The sequence below is a fragment of the Diceros bicornis genome, chromosome 21 (assembly GCF_020826845.1).
Source record: "Diceros bicornis minor isolate mBicDic1 chromosome 21, mDicBic1.mat.cur, whole genome shotgun sequence".
NCBI lineage: Eukaryota > Metazoa > Chordata > Mammalia > Perissodactyla > Rhinocerotidae > Diceros > Diceros bicornis.
Window position 1 is genome coordinate 13,666,182 of NC_080760.1, and position 17,152 is coordinate 13,683,333.

Consider the following 17,152-nt stretch of genomic DNA (forward strand, 5'->3'; position numbering starts at 1 on the left):
GTTATAACATATAAACACAATGTACCTTAAAATTCCACTGGTTTTTTTAAAATAATTTCATGTATAACATGATGCTGTTAATTAAGAATATACAATCTTGTTTCTTGAGGTTTTTTTTTTTTAATTTATGCTTCTATCTAACTTAAAAATAAAAGTTATAGAGGGGAAAGAGATTATTGGAACATTAATGGAAATATGCTATACTTGACATTATTTAGAGAACATTTTACAAATGATAAATAGGTAACAGAGGACTATATTCTACTATATTGGATGATTAAAATGCTGGAACAAGTTCAAATAGAACATTAGGAAAAAAACTGCAACTCTCCATATGTCACTAATGGCAATAAATTGCCAGAAATAACACATATTTGTCCAACTGATACAAATGAAATAATTATATACTATGTAATGAAAAATCTATTTGTAGATTATATAAATTCCTTCATTTTCATTGTCTTTTTTTTTCATTTTATGATTTTCAAAAGCAAAACAATGGATTATAAATGTAATTCAAATTAGTAAGATTTGCTTTTATTAACACCTCTAAAACCTGGAATGGGAAAAGGTTAAAACTACAGATGAAAATTAAGTTTTTAAAAATCTACATAATTACTATTCCAAATCAGTATATATAATAGAGTATAAGACTCACAATTAAACACAGACATTATACTCCCATGTAAATTAAAAATATGCCTTATTTCTGGAATATTCTATTCCATTTTAGTTAAAACATTACAAATAAGGCATAACAAAGTAAAAAAATGTTTTAGAGAAGGTCACAAAAATGATAAACAGAAAAGGACTTCTAAAATTTATGCATATGAACTTGGAGGATCAAATAGGTTACAAAAACACAAAATATAATCTGATAGTAGAGAGAAATAAAAATAAAGACATAAATCAATGTGAGTTGTAGACACACCTTAAAACACAGGTGTATATTGTTAAATACGTTAAATAATATAAGCAGTAATATTTTGCTTATTAAGAATGGAAAGTTTGCTGAGATTAACAGGCATCTCTATATAGAAGCATAATTAAGATTATAGACTAATTATCAATTTCAGAGATAACTAAGATTCAAGATGATGTCAATCAAATAAGTACATTAAATATATAAATATATTAAATGAAAAAGCTAAGATAGATAAAGTGGCAGTGCAGACACACTAACATAAGTAAGCATTTAAGTGGCATATTTCTGATATTCTTCCCTTTTAAATCTGAAAAATAGTTAGTGTTTAAATAGTAGATATAGAAATATATAAATCAATTAACTCATTTTATCAGAGAAACATTGGTGTCCCAAAAAGATTGACTGTGTGTATGTTCTACATATGTATGTGTGTGTGCGTGTGTGTGTATAGATATACACACAAATGGTTAAAAAGTAAACAGGTACTTGTATATTATATATTATTTCTCATCTATATTCACTGTATTTTTAAAATATAAAACTTAGTAAAACTACAGTTCCTATGTGTAGTTTTCAAATTATAAAAGTCTATAATATCCAAAAGGTAGTTTTATAACTGCACTGCAAAAGTCACTGTTCTTTATGATTTGAAGAGGGAAAATCTTTTAATAAATAGCACAGTACAAAAGTTTTACTGTGGAGTTTTTTTGGACATCCAGCATATTACGATTTAATCATTTGTCACCACAGTACACATTTTAAGCAGTGACCCCCATGGATTAATACACTGTGTACCCATGTCCCACTGGTGATATTTTTTATTCTGCTATCAACTAGAAATAAGCAGTATATGGTAAGAAGTTGGGCTCAAAAATATTATCCTAGTAAATTATCAAAAAAAAAAAATATGTTTGGCTAAAAAGGTTTTTTTCCCGTTTCTCTCCTAACTTCAAAGGGATTTCGCAGGTAGTCAATAATTCTGCTTGTGTAATGCCTCTTCCACCAATAGGAAAGCATATTGTAAAGCTTTGTTTGAAAGGTCCCTCAGTTAACAAGGAGTTTGCAATTTGTTTAAACTACCCTAAATGGTTCAGAAGAATGTAGCTGCCATTTTCATCTTTTGCCAGGGTTAAAATTTGAATTAGTAGTAAGATAATAGTATTGAAGATTTCCAGGCAAGTAGTTATGTAAAGCACAAATTTAACCAAAAAACTGTTTCTAACCCTATAAGAACCCAGTTGCTCTTATTGATATATTAAAATTCATAGTTTGATATCCTTGCAAAACAGTATGGGAGAGCTTACCCTTTCCTGTATAACCCAAGATCAAAGTGAAACTAGACCATTAATGAATAAAAACAACAAAAACTTTTAATTTTTTTAAGTAATCTGAATCCTTAATTAGGCATGAACTTCTTTACTTGTGTTTATCTTTTTTATTTTGAATATGTTAGAAAAATAATTTAAACTGTCTTAATATATACAAGCATGCCATTAATAAGTTTGCTTAATTATTGATTTAGGTTTTTAGCTCAATTAATATTCTATGAGTGTAGACAGTGACAATTCATAAAAAAGCAAGAGTTCCATTTCTCCGGAAACTGCTAACTTTACATAAAATTGAAAATCCCAATGAAATGTAATCTTAAATGAAATAAGAAAAATGTATCTCTCAGAAGCTAATTAAGCAATTTAATTTTAAAGCTTTAAAAGTTTATGAGGTGATGTCACAAATTTCATCCCTTTATTCCTCTCTAACCTTTACTTTTTAGAAACTACAGAGGGAGGGAAGGGGGAGGGGAAGACAATAAAAAGTGGCTTAAATCAAATGCAGCAGAAAAATTCCTTATAGCCTCACTTTTCTTTTTTAAGAATGCAAAACAAAGACACTATTCATTGCTCCCGTAGTGGGGATGCTTACTATGCATATCTCTATCACCACTAAGCCAGAGCCCAATAGATAGGAGGCGCCATCATTTTCCACAACAAAATAAAATAAAGCTTACCTTTGTATGTGGTTCCTGTCTCTTACCAGGCAAAAACTGGAAATCTGGGGAATCATCTCCATAACTTTCTTGGTTGGCTCAGAAATATTGCTTTTAAAATCTGATTGGGTCTCTTTTTGCTGCAATAGCTCCTGTTTGGCATATTCTTTGAGCCTTTTGTAAAGGGTGCGTAGGCCCTGCGCTGTTCGAGGAGGGCGGTCTACTCCAATTGCATTATAGTTAACTGCTATGATATCCCAACATCTATTCTTTTCCACTATTACTGAATGTTTATTAGTGTGTTCTTCGAGAATTTTAACATATGGCTTCACAAGCTTTAGCAAATCAAGCTTTTCAGATAAGGTAAAATTGGAAGATCTAGCCTTTCCTACCATTGTTATTTTCAAATTAAGTAGGCAGTTTCTGAAACCACCATGCAGCCTTCAGCTCTTCTCAGCTCTTTTCACAAACAGAAAAAAGATCAGGCTTAACTAGGCTAGCCTCATTTAGGCCCACGCCTACGGGGAGGGTTTATTAAAATTCCTCCAGCTTAAGCTGACGCAGGTTCAGGAAATCTGCTTAAGCCAAGCCTGACCTACATAAAGCTTCTCACTGAAGAAGACAGGAAGGCACAAGCAAACACACTTGTGTATAAAGAGAACAGCTCGAGAGAGGATTTAATATACACAAGTCTAGAGATAAGCATGGAACACAGCTAAAAATTAGCTAATTTAGTGAGAATGCCGAATTTCCACAAATGTATGCCTAGCTGATAGACTGAAACTGCACTGCAGTATCACTTTAATAAAAACAAAAAAGGAACTGTTTTGTGCTATTTGTTTACAAATTCAATAGACAGAAAAATGAAAAACTAAAGATATGAATGATGAATGTAGATTCCTAACAGAGCCTCTAATCACTGTTTCTGAGCTGCTGTTCTCTCTTACAAAATCTGCATAATGCTGGTCCTGCTGTCAATCAGGAATTGCATATCCTCTAGCTAGTTAGGTTACACCCAGACTCAGACTTCACAGTAAAGCTAAGCTTCTCCTTCATTTTACAGTCTACAGGAGCCACTGAGCATTTTTTTCAGTTACTTAAGAAGAAATTTTTCTTGAACACTAAATCTAGGAAGATAAAAATTATGTTTTTAAGGCAATGGATTATTCTAGCTGTAACGTATGTGAATATGCTAGCCTGCTTTATCGTGTGTAAAAAAACACTATTCACAGTGAGAACAGCATAATCACGCCTTAACACCGCACACAACAAAATCGCATTTGCTATTATTATAGAGAAAATTGTGTGTGTGTGTGTGTGAGGAAGATCAGCCCCTGAGCTAACATCTGTCGCCAATCCTCCTCTTTCTGCTGAGGAAGACTGGCCCTGGGCTACCACCCGTGCCCATCTTCCTCCACTTTATATGGGACGCTGCCACAGCATGGCTTGACAAGCGGTGCGCGCGTGCGAGCCCGGATCCAAACCCGGGAACCCAGAGCCCCCGACGCAGAGCGTGCACACTTAACCACCACGCCACACCACCTGGCCGGCCCCAGAAAAATTTTTATTTACCTACATTCACATAATTTGGACTATGAAAGTGAACAGCTAGTCAAGCTATTTGCAAGGCCACCAATTTGCGTGCTCAGAATATATTTTCTAATCCCTGTTTGAAAACATGATAAATAACAATGTAGGCAAAATAAGCCTATTTCTCCTAATATACATGTTTCTCCAGACAGGAGAATGAATTGGAACATACTTGAACACAGTTCCATTCAAATAGACAATTAGTAACACCCATTAAAAATGCTCCAAGGAAAACAAAGGTGAATCTAGATACAGCCCCTATCAAGGGAACTGTAGTTCTACAAAAATGTCTTGTTTTTCATTCTTTTCACTATGAGCCAGACAATGTGCTAGAAGGTTTAAATGGGTTATCTGTCAGGAAAAAAAGCGAAAAAGTGCTGGGTGTTCTATGGAATGTTGTCTGGTATATCCCCCTGGGTAATCTGATTCTTTAGTAGTCCTAGCCTTTCATTGTCTTTGAGTAGTTTTATTGCTCAGTAATTGTAGAAAACAGTAATGCAAACAATTCTTGTCCATAAAGATGCAAACTGAAAATTGACCTGCCCCTACAACCTGACCACAGGAACTCAAAGGAAAGCAAGAACATAGGACATATACTGTCTTTAGATAATATTTTGTTATTTTTGGACGAAATATAGGTATTGTACTAAGAAATGAAATACTAATAAAAATATGAAAGACCACTCAATCTCACTATCAAGGAAATGTATACTAAAAATAATTTTCATCCATAAGATCAGCAAAATTCTTAAAGATTGAAAATGTCAGGAGTAGATGAGGATGCAGGGCAAAGAGTACTCTTCTGTACTGTTGATGGGACAGTAAAATGGCATTTTGGGTGGTAATCTGAGAGTCATCTATTAATATTTACATGTGTAAAACCTAAAATTGCAGTAATTTTACTTCTCAGAACATACCTTAGAAAAACACTCAGACACAAGGAGCAACAGAGCATTCTTCGTAGTTGCATAGTATTGGAAGCAATCTAAGATCACATCAGTTGGGGACAAGTTAAAATCACTAGAGTACATCCATACTGTGGTCTACTCTGGCAGCATTAAAATGAAAGAGGCAGATTTCTATGTATTGACACAGAACAAGCTCCAAAACATATGGTAAGTAAAAAGAGCAAGTAAAACAAAAATACATACAATATAATTCCATTATGCTTACCAAAAACACCCAAAGCTAAATATTTCTGTAGGAAAATATATATGTAGCTCCAGAATGTAGGTACATAAATATGTACGAAAATGCACTCTAAAAACATCTAGAACTCCACTGTCCAATACAGTAGCCATGAACCACATGTGGCCAATGAGCATTTTAAATGTGATTAAGGGGACTGAGGAACTGAATTTCAAATTTTATTGAATTTTAATTTAAATTAAAAATTTTTAAACTGAAGCAGCATATTTTTCCATTAAACACAACTTTATTGTTTGGTAGGATGACATTTTACTTCACCCTTTCATCACATATGATACTACTGTTTCTAATATTACTGACAAGAACTCCCCCTTTGACCAAACTTTAGCCATGCTCCTCTGAGCCCTCTTCTCAACTAGGCCTTGGCCTTGGAGGCCTGCCAGGCCCAAAGTTGGCAAGAATCCTGCTTAACCAGTTTATGGAGCATCCCCAACCCTTGATACCTACCCAAGTTCCCCTCAGTAATTTTTCACCCACGGACTCCCTTACCCTGCCCATGGGCACTGTAAGTGCCAATTGTATTGGGAGTTGAGTTCAACCTCTCTCCCCTATTGCAACAGTCTTGAGTCAAGTCTTCTTGCCCTTTTAATTTGTCCAATGCAATTTTTCTTTGATGCTACACATAATCATATCACCAGTGTAGTCGATCTTAACAAAGTGATTCCATTTGAAAGATTTTTTTTCTATGCACTGATATAACATTTAATGATTTGTTTGGATATTTTATGCAGACACACAAATTACACTGTTACCCTGTGTAAAATGTAATTGATTAATCTGAAATATTTATTACTGTTTTAATTATAATTAAATTATTTTTCTAGCTAAAAAAATAAGAATGGGCACATTTTTTAATTAAAAAAAAAGCAGGGCCTGGGCCGGTGGCGCAAGTGGTTAAGTGCGCACGGTCTGCTGTGGCAGCCTGGGATTTGCCAGTTCGGATCCCGGACGCACACCGACGCACCGCTTGGCAAGACATGCTGTGGCGGCATCCCATATAAAGTGGAGAAAGATGGGCACGGATGTTAGCCCAGGGCCAGTCTTCCTCAGCACAAAGAGGAGGATTGGCAGATGTTAGCTCAGGGCTGATCTCCTCATCAAAAAAAAAAAAGTATACTACTGACGCAGAATCAAGTGGAGATGTAGAAGCTAGTACTACCCTTATTGGAACAGTAAAGAAAAAAAGAGACTGGAATCAGGCATATTGCAAATTTCACAATGAACACCAAATGCAATTTGCTAGAGCAGAACAAGAATAAGCTGTTTATTGCATAAAAAATTTTAAAGACAATATTAAGAGACATTGTCAACAAACACATAGCAAATATGACAAGAAGTTCACTCTCTACAAACAAGAATTGATGAAGTTTAGTTACCTCAAATCAGAATTAAATATCAAGAAATATTTTTAAATAATATGTAACATGTCTGAGCTTGTAACTTTGGCCAGCTATAAAATGGCTTGGTTTCTTACACAAAAAAAGAAAACCATTTTTAGACAGAGAGATAATAAAAAAGTATATTATTTCAGTTATGGAAATTTTGTTAGAAAATTATGGAAAAAAGATTTTAAAAGATATATTTTAAAAAAGAAACACCTTCAATTAAGCAACCCACAACTGCCTAGAGAATACAAGACCTAACATCAATTGATTCAACAATTTAAAAAATCACAAGTACTTTTTTTTGTGCGTGTGAGGGAGACCAGCCCTGAGCTAACATCCGCGCTAATCCTCGTCTTTTTGCTGAGGTAGACCGGCTCTGAGCTAACATCTATTGCCAATCCTCCTCCTTTCTTTTCCCCCAAAGTCCCAGTAGACAGTTGTATGTCATAGTTGCACATCCTTCTAGTTGCTGTATGTGGGACGTGGCCTCAGCATGGCTGGAGAAGCGGTGTGTCGGTGCACACCCGGGATCCGAACCCGGGCCGCCAGTAGCGGAGCGCACGCACTTAACCGCTAAGCCACGGGGCCAGCCCCCACAAGTACTTTTGTTTAGATTTAAATAAGTTGTACAACATAACAGACATTGCACTATTAATACTTAGATCACATTTTATCTCAAAGGATTTCCAAATTTACAAAAAAAGCTATCAATTCGTCTTCCAACCCAAATATATATATGAACTCATGGCCGAGATATTTTTGAATCTTCTATATCTGTCAAAGAATTTCAGCTAGACATAGAAAAAAAAATAGTTCTACCACAATAGATGGTGCTCTGTTAAGTTAGGTAAAAATCTGGATTTACTGAAATTTTAAAACAAGAAATGAATGTTTCATTTATTACTTTGTTCCACATACATTATGAAAATATTGTGGTCAATTTTCTGAAGCAGAAATGTGCCGTGAATATAGCTGTTAAAGCAACTTGGAATATGCATGCAAATACTACGAGTCACTGCCAGTTTGTGGACCTGGTAAAAGAAACAGAACACAGTTCATTTAATCATTTGTTTTGTTCTGCACCAGTGCTCATTGGTTGAGTCATGGAGAGTTTTATAAAGAATTATTATATTTGAACTCCAATTCAAGACTGTTTTTGAAACAAAAGGAATGCTTGCCAAACATTCAGTAATCAAAGACAAAAAACAGCAACGCAATTTCTGTTTTCTCTCAATATCATACTATATACGAACGAACTAAATTTGAAGCTCCAAGAAAAAGAAAAGCATATTTGTGACCTAGCTGGATAAGCAAGAGAATATATGTTGTAATTATATGTAAAAATTTTCATAACAATACAAATTAGTAAGTGACATTCTACATTTTTCTAACATGAATCAATAGAGAATTTTAATTATAATTAAGAGTGTTACATAAATTGCATGCAAAAAATACAAGAAAAATTTGAAAAACACTGTTGATATTGATAAATTTAGAGCTGCTTTTTAATTTATACAATGCTCTTTTAAATTCAATGTTAATAATACCAAGTTGACACAGAGTTACTTAACTTGGACAGACATATTTTTGAAAATGATATGCTTTTGCTTCCAAGTCAAATCAATTCTTCTAAAAAAGATGAATTAGTTTTGTCAATGTAGATACAAATATAAACAGAAATTTTTTAAAACTCAATTCAGCTAGTGAACAACTTTTGTTTCGAACTTGGGTATGCAAATCTATTTTTTCAACTATGAAATCTAAATACTGATCAAGAATTCACAATAAAAATTCAGTATCTAGGGGCCGGCCCGGTGGCATAGGGTTAAATTCACGCACTCCGCTTAGGTGGTCTGGAGTTTGCAGGTTCAGATCCCGGGCGTGGACCTATGCACTGCTTATCAAGCCATGCTGTGACAGGCATCCCACATATAAAGTAGAGGAAAATGGGCACAGATGTTAGCCCAGGACCAATCTTCCTCAGCAAAAAGAGGAGGATTGGCAACAGATGTTAGCACAGGGTTAATCTTCCTCACCAAAAAAAAAAAAATTCAGCATCTAAATTGAGATGTGCTGTAAATGTAAAACATACACCAGCTTTCAAAGACTTCGTAAACTGTATTATAAAAATTAATTACACCTGCTTCTTTTTACTTTCCTAACATGGCTACTAGAAAATTTTAAAACCTATATATGTGATTTATACTATATTTGTATTGGACAGCTCTGGTCTAGAAGGATAGGCAACAAACTAATGACAGCAGCTATTACTGGAAGGAGACTAAGATTGAGGGGAACAGTTAAGAACTTTTAATTTAACTATATTATTAGAAAGTTCATAAAAATATATTCATGTATTACTTATATAATCAAAATTAAATTATAAATAATTCTTACAACCTAAGAAAAACAATGCAAACAAAAATGGATGTAGAACACAAACGGAATTTAAAGAATAAAATATAAATGTCCAATATAGAAAGAACTCAACCTCACAAGGAATCAGGAGATGGAGATTAAAAGATCATAGTAGCTTTTACCCATTCAACTGGCAAAAGTTAAAAAGTTTAATAGCATATGCTAAAGAAAGCGGAGAAATAAATTCTCTCATACACATAATGACGGCAGAGCCACTTTAGAAGGCAATTTGGCAGACCATATTAAAATGTAATGCAAACACATTATGATCTGACAAGTGAGAAATATTTGCATATGTTCATAAGACCACATGCACAAGGATGTGCACTGCAGGATTGTTTTTAATAAAAATCCTAAATAAACCATGAATATTCATACCATGGTTATACTCTGCAGCAATTAAAAGAATGAGGTACATCTACATGTTCTAAAATGAAAATAAAAATCTCCAAAGCACACTAGTGACAACTGCAAAGAACTCTCAGCACAGAACAACTCCATCCAAATCCCTGCACTGAGAGACCTGACGAACCCTAGCACGGCTTCTAGCACCCTAAAGGCCCATCCCTGGGACAACGTAGCCTCCTTTGAGTTCTATTCTCAAAAAGCTCAGGGCTCTCAAAATAATTTACTGTTTTTTCTAGCCAACATCTGACCATAGGCCCCTGACCTCCCTTTGTTAAGAGTGTTTACAGTTGGGAATCTTTCCTCTGTCCCTTTGAGATGTTTGTATATCTCCTACAACTCAGGAATGTCTTTCTCAAGGACCTGAAAGTCATTCCTTTGAAATGTAATCATCAGGAAGAAGACCTCTGTCTTCCACTCTCAGTGGGAAGGTAGGATCCTAACTCTGATAACTGCTAGCTAGCAGACACAAGTTGCCCCATCACATTCACACAGGCCAACTCGTAATTTTTCAGTTCCCTGACTCTACTTGAACCCCCCCTTGCTCCCCCTTCCAACTCTCTCATTGTCCCTTTAAAAGGCCCAATCACCTCTGCACAAATCAGAATGGAGCTCAGCTCTTTCCCTACTGTCAGTACTTACTGAATAAAATCTGTTTTCACCACTTTAACTAACGTCTGGCTTGATGAAAAAATCAAGTTGTAGGTGGATATATACTCTATGGCATCACTGATTTGAAGCACAACACTCATATTAATAAGACCTATTTCCTACAGGTACAAATTATAAGAGTTTAGCTTTATCTGTAGTATTTTAGATATCTTTATTGGGAGAATACAATTAGGTACATTAATCTGAATGAATGCATGAAGAATTTTGGAAAAAATGTACTGAGGTCTGCAACTTTAAAATTTATTTTAAAAACGTAAAATAGGGGTCGGCCTGGTGGCATAGTGGTTAAGTTCGCGTGCTCTGCTTCAGTGGCCCAGGGTTTGCGGGTTCGGATCCCGGGTGTGGACCTATGCACCACTCGTCAAGCAATGCTGTGGTGGCGTTCCATATACAAAAAGTAGAGGAAGACTGGCACGAGTGTTAGCTCAGGGACAGTATTCCTCAAGCAAAAAAGAGGAATATTGGCAACAGATGTTAGCTCAGGGTGAATCTCCGTCACACAAAAAAATAATAAATAAGATACACTGATGGATGAATTGGTATATAATAAAGTAAATATAGTAAAATTTTTATTGCAGAATCTTGGTGGTGGGTATACATGTGGGTGTTTAATGTAAAATTCCTGCAACTTTTCTTTATGTTTAAAAATTATAAAGTGTACAAAAATTATCCTTAAAAATAAAATAAATATAGCAGTTAACATAATTTAGCCATTAAAAATGTGGGAAGTTTGAACAAAGCTAAATTTCTAAAATAGAATTCAGATAATTAGATCTATTAAATTTAATAGTAAGGAATAACTGTGGCGTAGGGGTGATTATTTTCCATAAACTATTTTTTAGGCAAAAAGAACACTGTGACTACTGAAATTATTTCTATATTTTAGGAGATAGTCCAAAAAAAAAAAAGATAAGGATTATACACCTTATTAATCTTTGTCTTAGCCCAGGTTCTCTGGCAAATAGAGCCTGAAGCGATGATTAGAATGCTGGTACTTTACCTGGGAGTTGGATACACAGGGCATCAAGGGCGGAAAAAAAAGTAAACTGAGGCAAGGAACTATGTAAAGCAAAGTGCTCGCTACCACTTTCCAACAAGCTATGAAAAGACACTGGGCAAATGCATCCACTTGGTACTCTCCTTGGAACATCTCCGGGTAGACTACAAAAAGAAACCATACCTCAGAGTAGTCCATGGAGGCAAAAGAGGAATTGATCCGGCAAGTTCCCTCCTGTCTCTGGTTTCCCACTGGTCAAAGTTTATCCCACTAAGAGTAAATTCCAGTAAACTTCCCTCCAGTAAACTAGCTTCCAGACTGTCTTATCCAGTCTCCACAGAAGTGCAGGGTGCTCCCCTAAGCCCCGTAGTGTGCTGTTCCATCCAAGATTGGAAGTGGCAGGAGGAGCCAGACCCTCCCCGAGTATGGGTCGTCAGCCTGGCTGGATGGTGGCCACCACGGAGTAGGGCCCTACCGCGCAGGTTAAGCAACAAACAGATCAGTCTCCAGCAGCAGCAGGGCAGTCTAGGAGGTAGATGGTATCTCGAGGATCTGAGCAGGCACATAAGATTATGTTCAATATAAAACAATGCAACATATAAGGAAGACTTTAACAAAAAAGGTAAGGGTAAAAACTAGGGTAAATCTAAGTCCTACGAATCACTCTCAGTTATAGCATTTATAGCTTATCACTGTGCTTTAGTGATGATATTCTGCGATGTTAAGCACTCAAGACAATCAAAACCTAAGTTTCAGGGATCTTGAAAACCCTTACAGAACTGAAGGAGTCTGAGAAAGAAAAATTCAGTCCCCCTCCTACATTTCTCCTCTATTGCATACTACTACCACACTCACAACACTTCCGATACCAGATGTGTGGGTTTTCCCCACACCAAGCAATTCTCCGACACCAGCTGGGTGTCCTACAATTTAACTCAATTCTGACGCTATCTACCTGAAGATAGCGTCAGGTCCCACAGGTTAAGGACTCAGTCCCACAAGACCGCCCCTCCAACTTCAGATGCCAATCGCAAGTCCAGGTCGTCACCTGTGCTTCCAATTGGCTATAAATCAGAGGTTCCTACAACCTCCTCCTCGAGTTCAATTAATTTGCTAGAGCAAATTCTCAGTTCGTCCTGAGACGAACTCAGGAAAACAGTTTACTTACTGCTTACCAGTTTATTATAGAAGGATATGATAAAGATACAGATGAACATTCGGATGGAGGAGATGCGTAGGGCAAGGTATATGGGAGGAGGCGCAGAGCTTCCATGCCACGTCTGGGCGCCATCACTCTCCCAGCATCTCCACATGTTCACCAATCTGGAAGCTCTCCAAATCCCATACTTTGGGCATTTTTATGGAGGCTTCATCACATATGCATATTCGATCATTAACTCCATTTCCAGCCCCTCTCCCCTCTGTGGAGAACAGGGATGGGGCTGAAAATTCCAAGCTTCTAATCATGGCTTGATCTTTCTGGTGACTAGCCCCCATCCAGGAACCCACCAAGAGTCACCTCATTAGAAGACACTCCTGGGGCCGGCCCCGTGGCATAGCAGTTAAGTGCGCACTCCGCTGCTGGAGGCCAGGGTTCGGATCCCGGTGCGCACCGACGCACCGCTTGTCAGGCCCTGCTGTGGCGGCGTCCCATATAAAGTGGAGGAAGATGGGCACGGATGTTAGCCCAGGGCCAGTCTTCCTCAGCAAAAAGAGGAGGATTGGCATGGATGTTAGCTCAGGGTTGATCTTCCTCAGAAAATAAAAAAGAAGACATTCCTATCACCCAGGAAATTCCAAGGGATTTAGGAACTCTGTGTCAGGACCTGGGGACAAAAATCAATATTAGAACATAAGACGCTCCTAGTACCCTTATCATTGAGGAAATTACAAGGGTTTTAGGAGCACTGTGCCAGGAAGTGGGGGCAAAGAACAATATAGATTATTTTTTATTATCTCACAGAGTCAAATTATAAAATTTACTCCAGCCATGCTACATAAATCACAGACCTACTCTATATAATCTAAATTTACATACATCTTCATAGACTAGCTCCCAGCCACCTATTAAGAACTCAGTTTGGCCAAGTCTTATCCTTGGGGTAAAAATACTTTGAGCTAAAGGAGCCTCTGCCCCAGAAGCTGGTTGGCAGGAATCTGGCTTTTAGTTAAATTTTGTATACTAAAAATGTTGCTAAGCTACTCATATTTATTTTAGCCATTTTTTCTCTTAGTCATTTTTCAGTATAGTTAACATTATGGATATTGAGGATGGCTTACCAACATCCATATCACCCCTCCCCCACTGTGTAGCAGCCAGGAAATCTGGGTGCAATAGCTCCCACTTTCAAGAAAGGAGATGAAGAGTATGTACCTGATTGGTACACTGATGATTCTCAGAAACAAATAAAAGGTTTGTTCTTCACCGTGGTACTCTAGGTCTAAGGTTAGGAATCCCTCTGGTCACAGGAAAATGGCCCAATATCACCATGAAGTTAAGAAATCTTATTTAATGAGTAGGGACCATCTGCGTGTCAACAGACATGAGAAAAAGGAAGAATGTGGCCTCAGTGGTTGCGGGAATCTATCATTCAACTTGAAGGGAGCCAGTCTAAGAATGAAATCAATCCTGTGGATGACAGATGGGAAAAACAGAAAGAAACTGGGCTCACAATGACATCCTTTAAACCATTAGACCAGTCAATCCTGAAGCCTGGAATTTCCAGTTACCCATGCCTATAAAATTCAATTATATAAGCAGTATTTTTACCAATTCTTGAACCAAAAGCATACTAAAGTGAAATAAAAAAATTTGTTATTTTTCTTTCTTTCCATTGTGCTTATTCTGTTTGCCTATTTTATCTTAAATCACCACTTCTCCACATTTATTTTTAAATAAGGATTCAAATAAGAGGCAAGATATTTGGCAAGAGGCAATTTCAAGAAGAGGCAAGAGGCAGTTCACTCCCCAAAAAGTAAAGGCCGAACACCATTATTTTTTCAGTAATTCTACACTGGCCCTCCCAAAAGCATAAAGCGGATTCCCGGATGAAAGCTCTGCTCAAATAGGAATATTCTCATCTGCATCCAATCCAGGTAACTGAGGAAGTCTTAGACCAAGTTACATGCTAGGGACGGAAGAAATTTTCCAAAAGACAGCTTAGGGAATACATCTCACTAAGTTTATACAGCAGTAGTTTTTTAGCCTTGGGGGAGGGATAGCAAGAGTTACAGGACTTTTTGAGAAACTCAGGAAAGCTCCTTAGAAAACTGCCCATGTGTATGTCCTCCTCTGTTTTAATTGCCTCCTATTCACTCAGTTGTGAGGATGGGATTCCTGCTCTAGGGTTTTGGGGATGGCCAAACCCATGACACCTGACACTACACAGGTGAGGTCAACAGCAGTCACATATACTCACAGCCCAGGGGAGGAGGACAACCACACTCAGGCAGGGCCACAAGCAGGCTGCCCTGGGGAACACAGTGAACCACCAGGGGCTGTGGGAGGCAGGCTTTGTAGCATCAAGAGGGTGGGGTGCACCCTGGCTCCTGCAGGAGGATGGGTTCGGCTTGTTTACATAATTCTGTGGCTGGCAGTGAACCGAAACCTGCTACTCAGGGATAAGCACAAACTGCCCCTGATCCATTTAATAAGGAGGATGTTATCCTCAGGAGCAGAGTGGGCAGGGGAACTTGCAGTTAGGCCATTCAAGGCCCTCTTGATTTTACCAGATGTCAAGGCAGCACATAATATTGAGCCTTGATTTTAGGTCTTATACCACACTCTCCCCCACACACACACAACCCTCTAGAATCCATGTTAATTAAGAACCACTGCTCCAAATGTATTATCATCTGATTGTTGCCTTTTCCCATGAGTGCCCCATCTTAGGAAAAAAGCTAGCAATGCTCTATTCTCAGGAGAGAATTCAGTAACTCAGTTTCCTAGAGGTGGTCCTGGGTAATACCTAAGTAGTTTCAGACATGCTTTAAGATGATTTGGAGGGATACACATAGGAGGGTCGATATTCAAATGACCAAATGTTTTTTACTGGCCTGATTCCAGAATAAAGTTGAGCAAATTTATGCACTTCTGTCCAAGGTAGGAATTCAAAAGAATAGTGCCAGTAGGTAGTCCCAGTGTGTAGGCTGCCTCAAAAGCCCTTCTTTACCCTGAGAACTAAAGGCAAATTATTTAGGAGAGAATTACGTTCACTGGTGTTTTTAAAAAAGGTAGGGAGAGGGGACGGCCCCATGGAATAGTGGTTATTAAGTTCCACATGCTCTACTTCGGTGGCCCTGGTTCATGGATTCAGATCCCGGGGGAGGACCTACACCACACATCAGCCATGCTGTGGCAGCGACCCACATACGAAATGAAGGAAGACTGGCATGGATGTTAGCTCAGGGCTAATCTTCCTCAGCCAAAAAAAAAAAAAAAAAGGTAGGGATACACCTACCATGCTTTCCCTCTTTAGCAGACTTGCCTCCTGACATTGTCCAATAATCTGAACTGAGAAACAACTCTACACACCACCAAAATTAAGACACCTACTTATTCCCTGATCCAAATCTTCATAAAGGACAAAGGATGGCCTCCTGAAGTCTTAATATACTTTTCTATGGGAAAAAAGGATATAGTGAGTCTGAGTATTCAGGATTTGATTCCTTACAGTTATATAAGGAATTAAGAGTCATTATAACAGAAAAAATATTCACCAATCAACTGATCACAAATTTAAAAAAAAACAGTTCCCATTCAAGTATATTTTAAGGCTTAACTATAACATCAAAGTCTCTTTGAAGACCATATGACAATATAATGAAAATCAACTGCAAAATGAAATGGCAAATTTTGCAAAAAGCTGACATGATAAGTGCTTAGAAAGAGACTGATTTGAATATCAAAGGATTTTAGGCCCTTGGGAAAAGTTAAAAAATCACAAATATTTGATAAAAATAATCCTTTTTATGATGGTGCTAAGAAAGTCAATAAAGTCACACATAAACAAAAGAAGATTTACCACGCCTCATAACTTTTGTGACAAAAATCCATATTTTGTTCAAGTAACCATTTTTCGTAAGGATATAAATCTCAAACTCCCTTTTTCACAACAACATTTACTATTGATTTTGGTCCCTTTTTGGTAGACTGGTTATATACACGTGAAATGAGTAAATAAGTAAATATATTTAGCATAACGGTAACCAATTTCTTCACTATCAAAGAGGGGCTGCAACCATGGAAAGAGTAAAGACTGGACTGAATCCTGTGGCACTGAATGGGAATTGGAATAGGAATATTAGTAATAACTCATGGTTTTTAACATCGAGATACATGTAAGTATATATATAAATATTTCCTACCATTTACCACTGAAAGGGCCAAAAGCAATAACATTGCAATAACAATAAGCATACCTAGTGCCCAGGTCTTGGCTTTTAAATACCATTCTCCATTAAAAAGGAATCAGGGCCCTTGGCTAATTTCAGGAGCTGGGGTAAGGAAGATCTTATTGTGCCAAAAAGTACAAAAGTGCTCAAAAATTGATGGGGATTGTCAAAAG

At 37.1% G+C, this 17,152-nt stretch overlaps 1 protein-coding gene across 3 annotated transcripts in view; it reads right to left on the reverse strand.

The window, feature by feature from the left end:
* Window positions 1-17,152, reverse strand: part of RAD54B (RAD54 homolog B) — a 97,856-nt gene that overhangs the window by 59,997 nt on the left and 20,707 nt on the right. The window contains exon 1 of one of the 3 annotated variants that reach the window (XM_058564616.1): window positions 2,931-3,718. The exons of the other annotated variants lie outside the window; for them this stretch is intronic. Coding sequence (XP_058420599.1) covers window positions 2,931-3,304 — 374 coding nt within the window. The 5' untranslated portion in view covers window positions 3,305-3,718. Of the gene's footprint in view, window positions 1-2,930; window positions 3,719-17,152 lie in introns of those variants that run through there. 3 annotated transcript variants of the gene reach the window in all.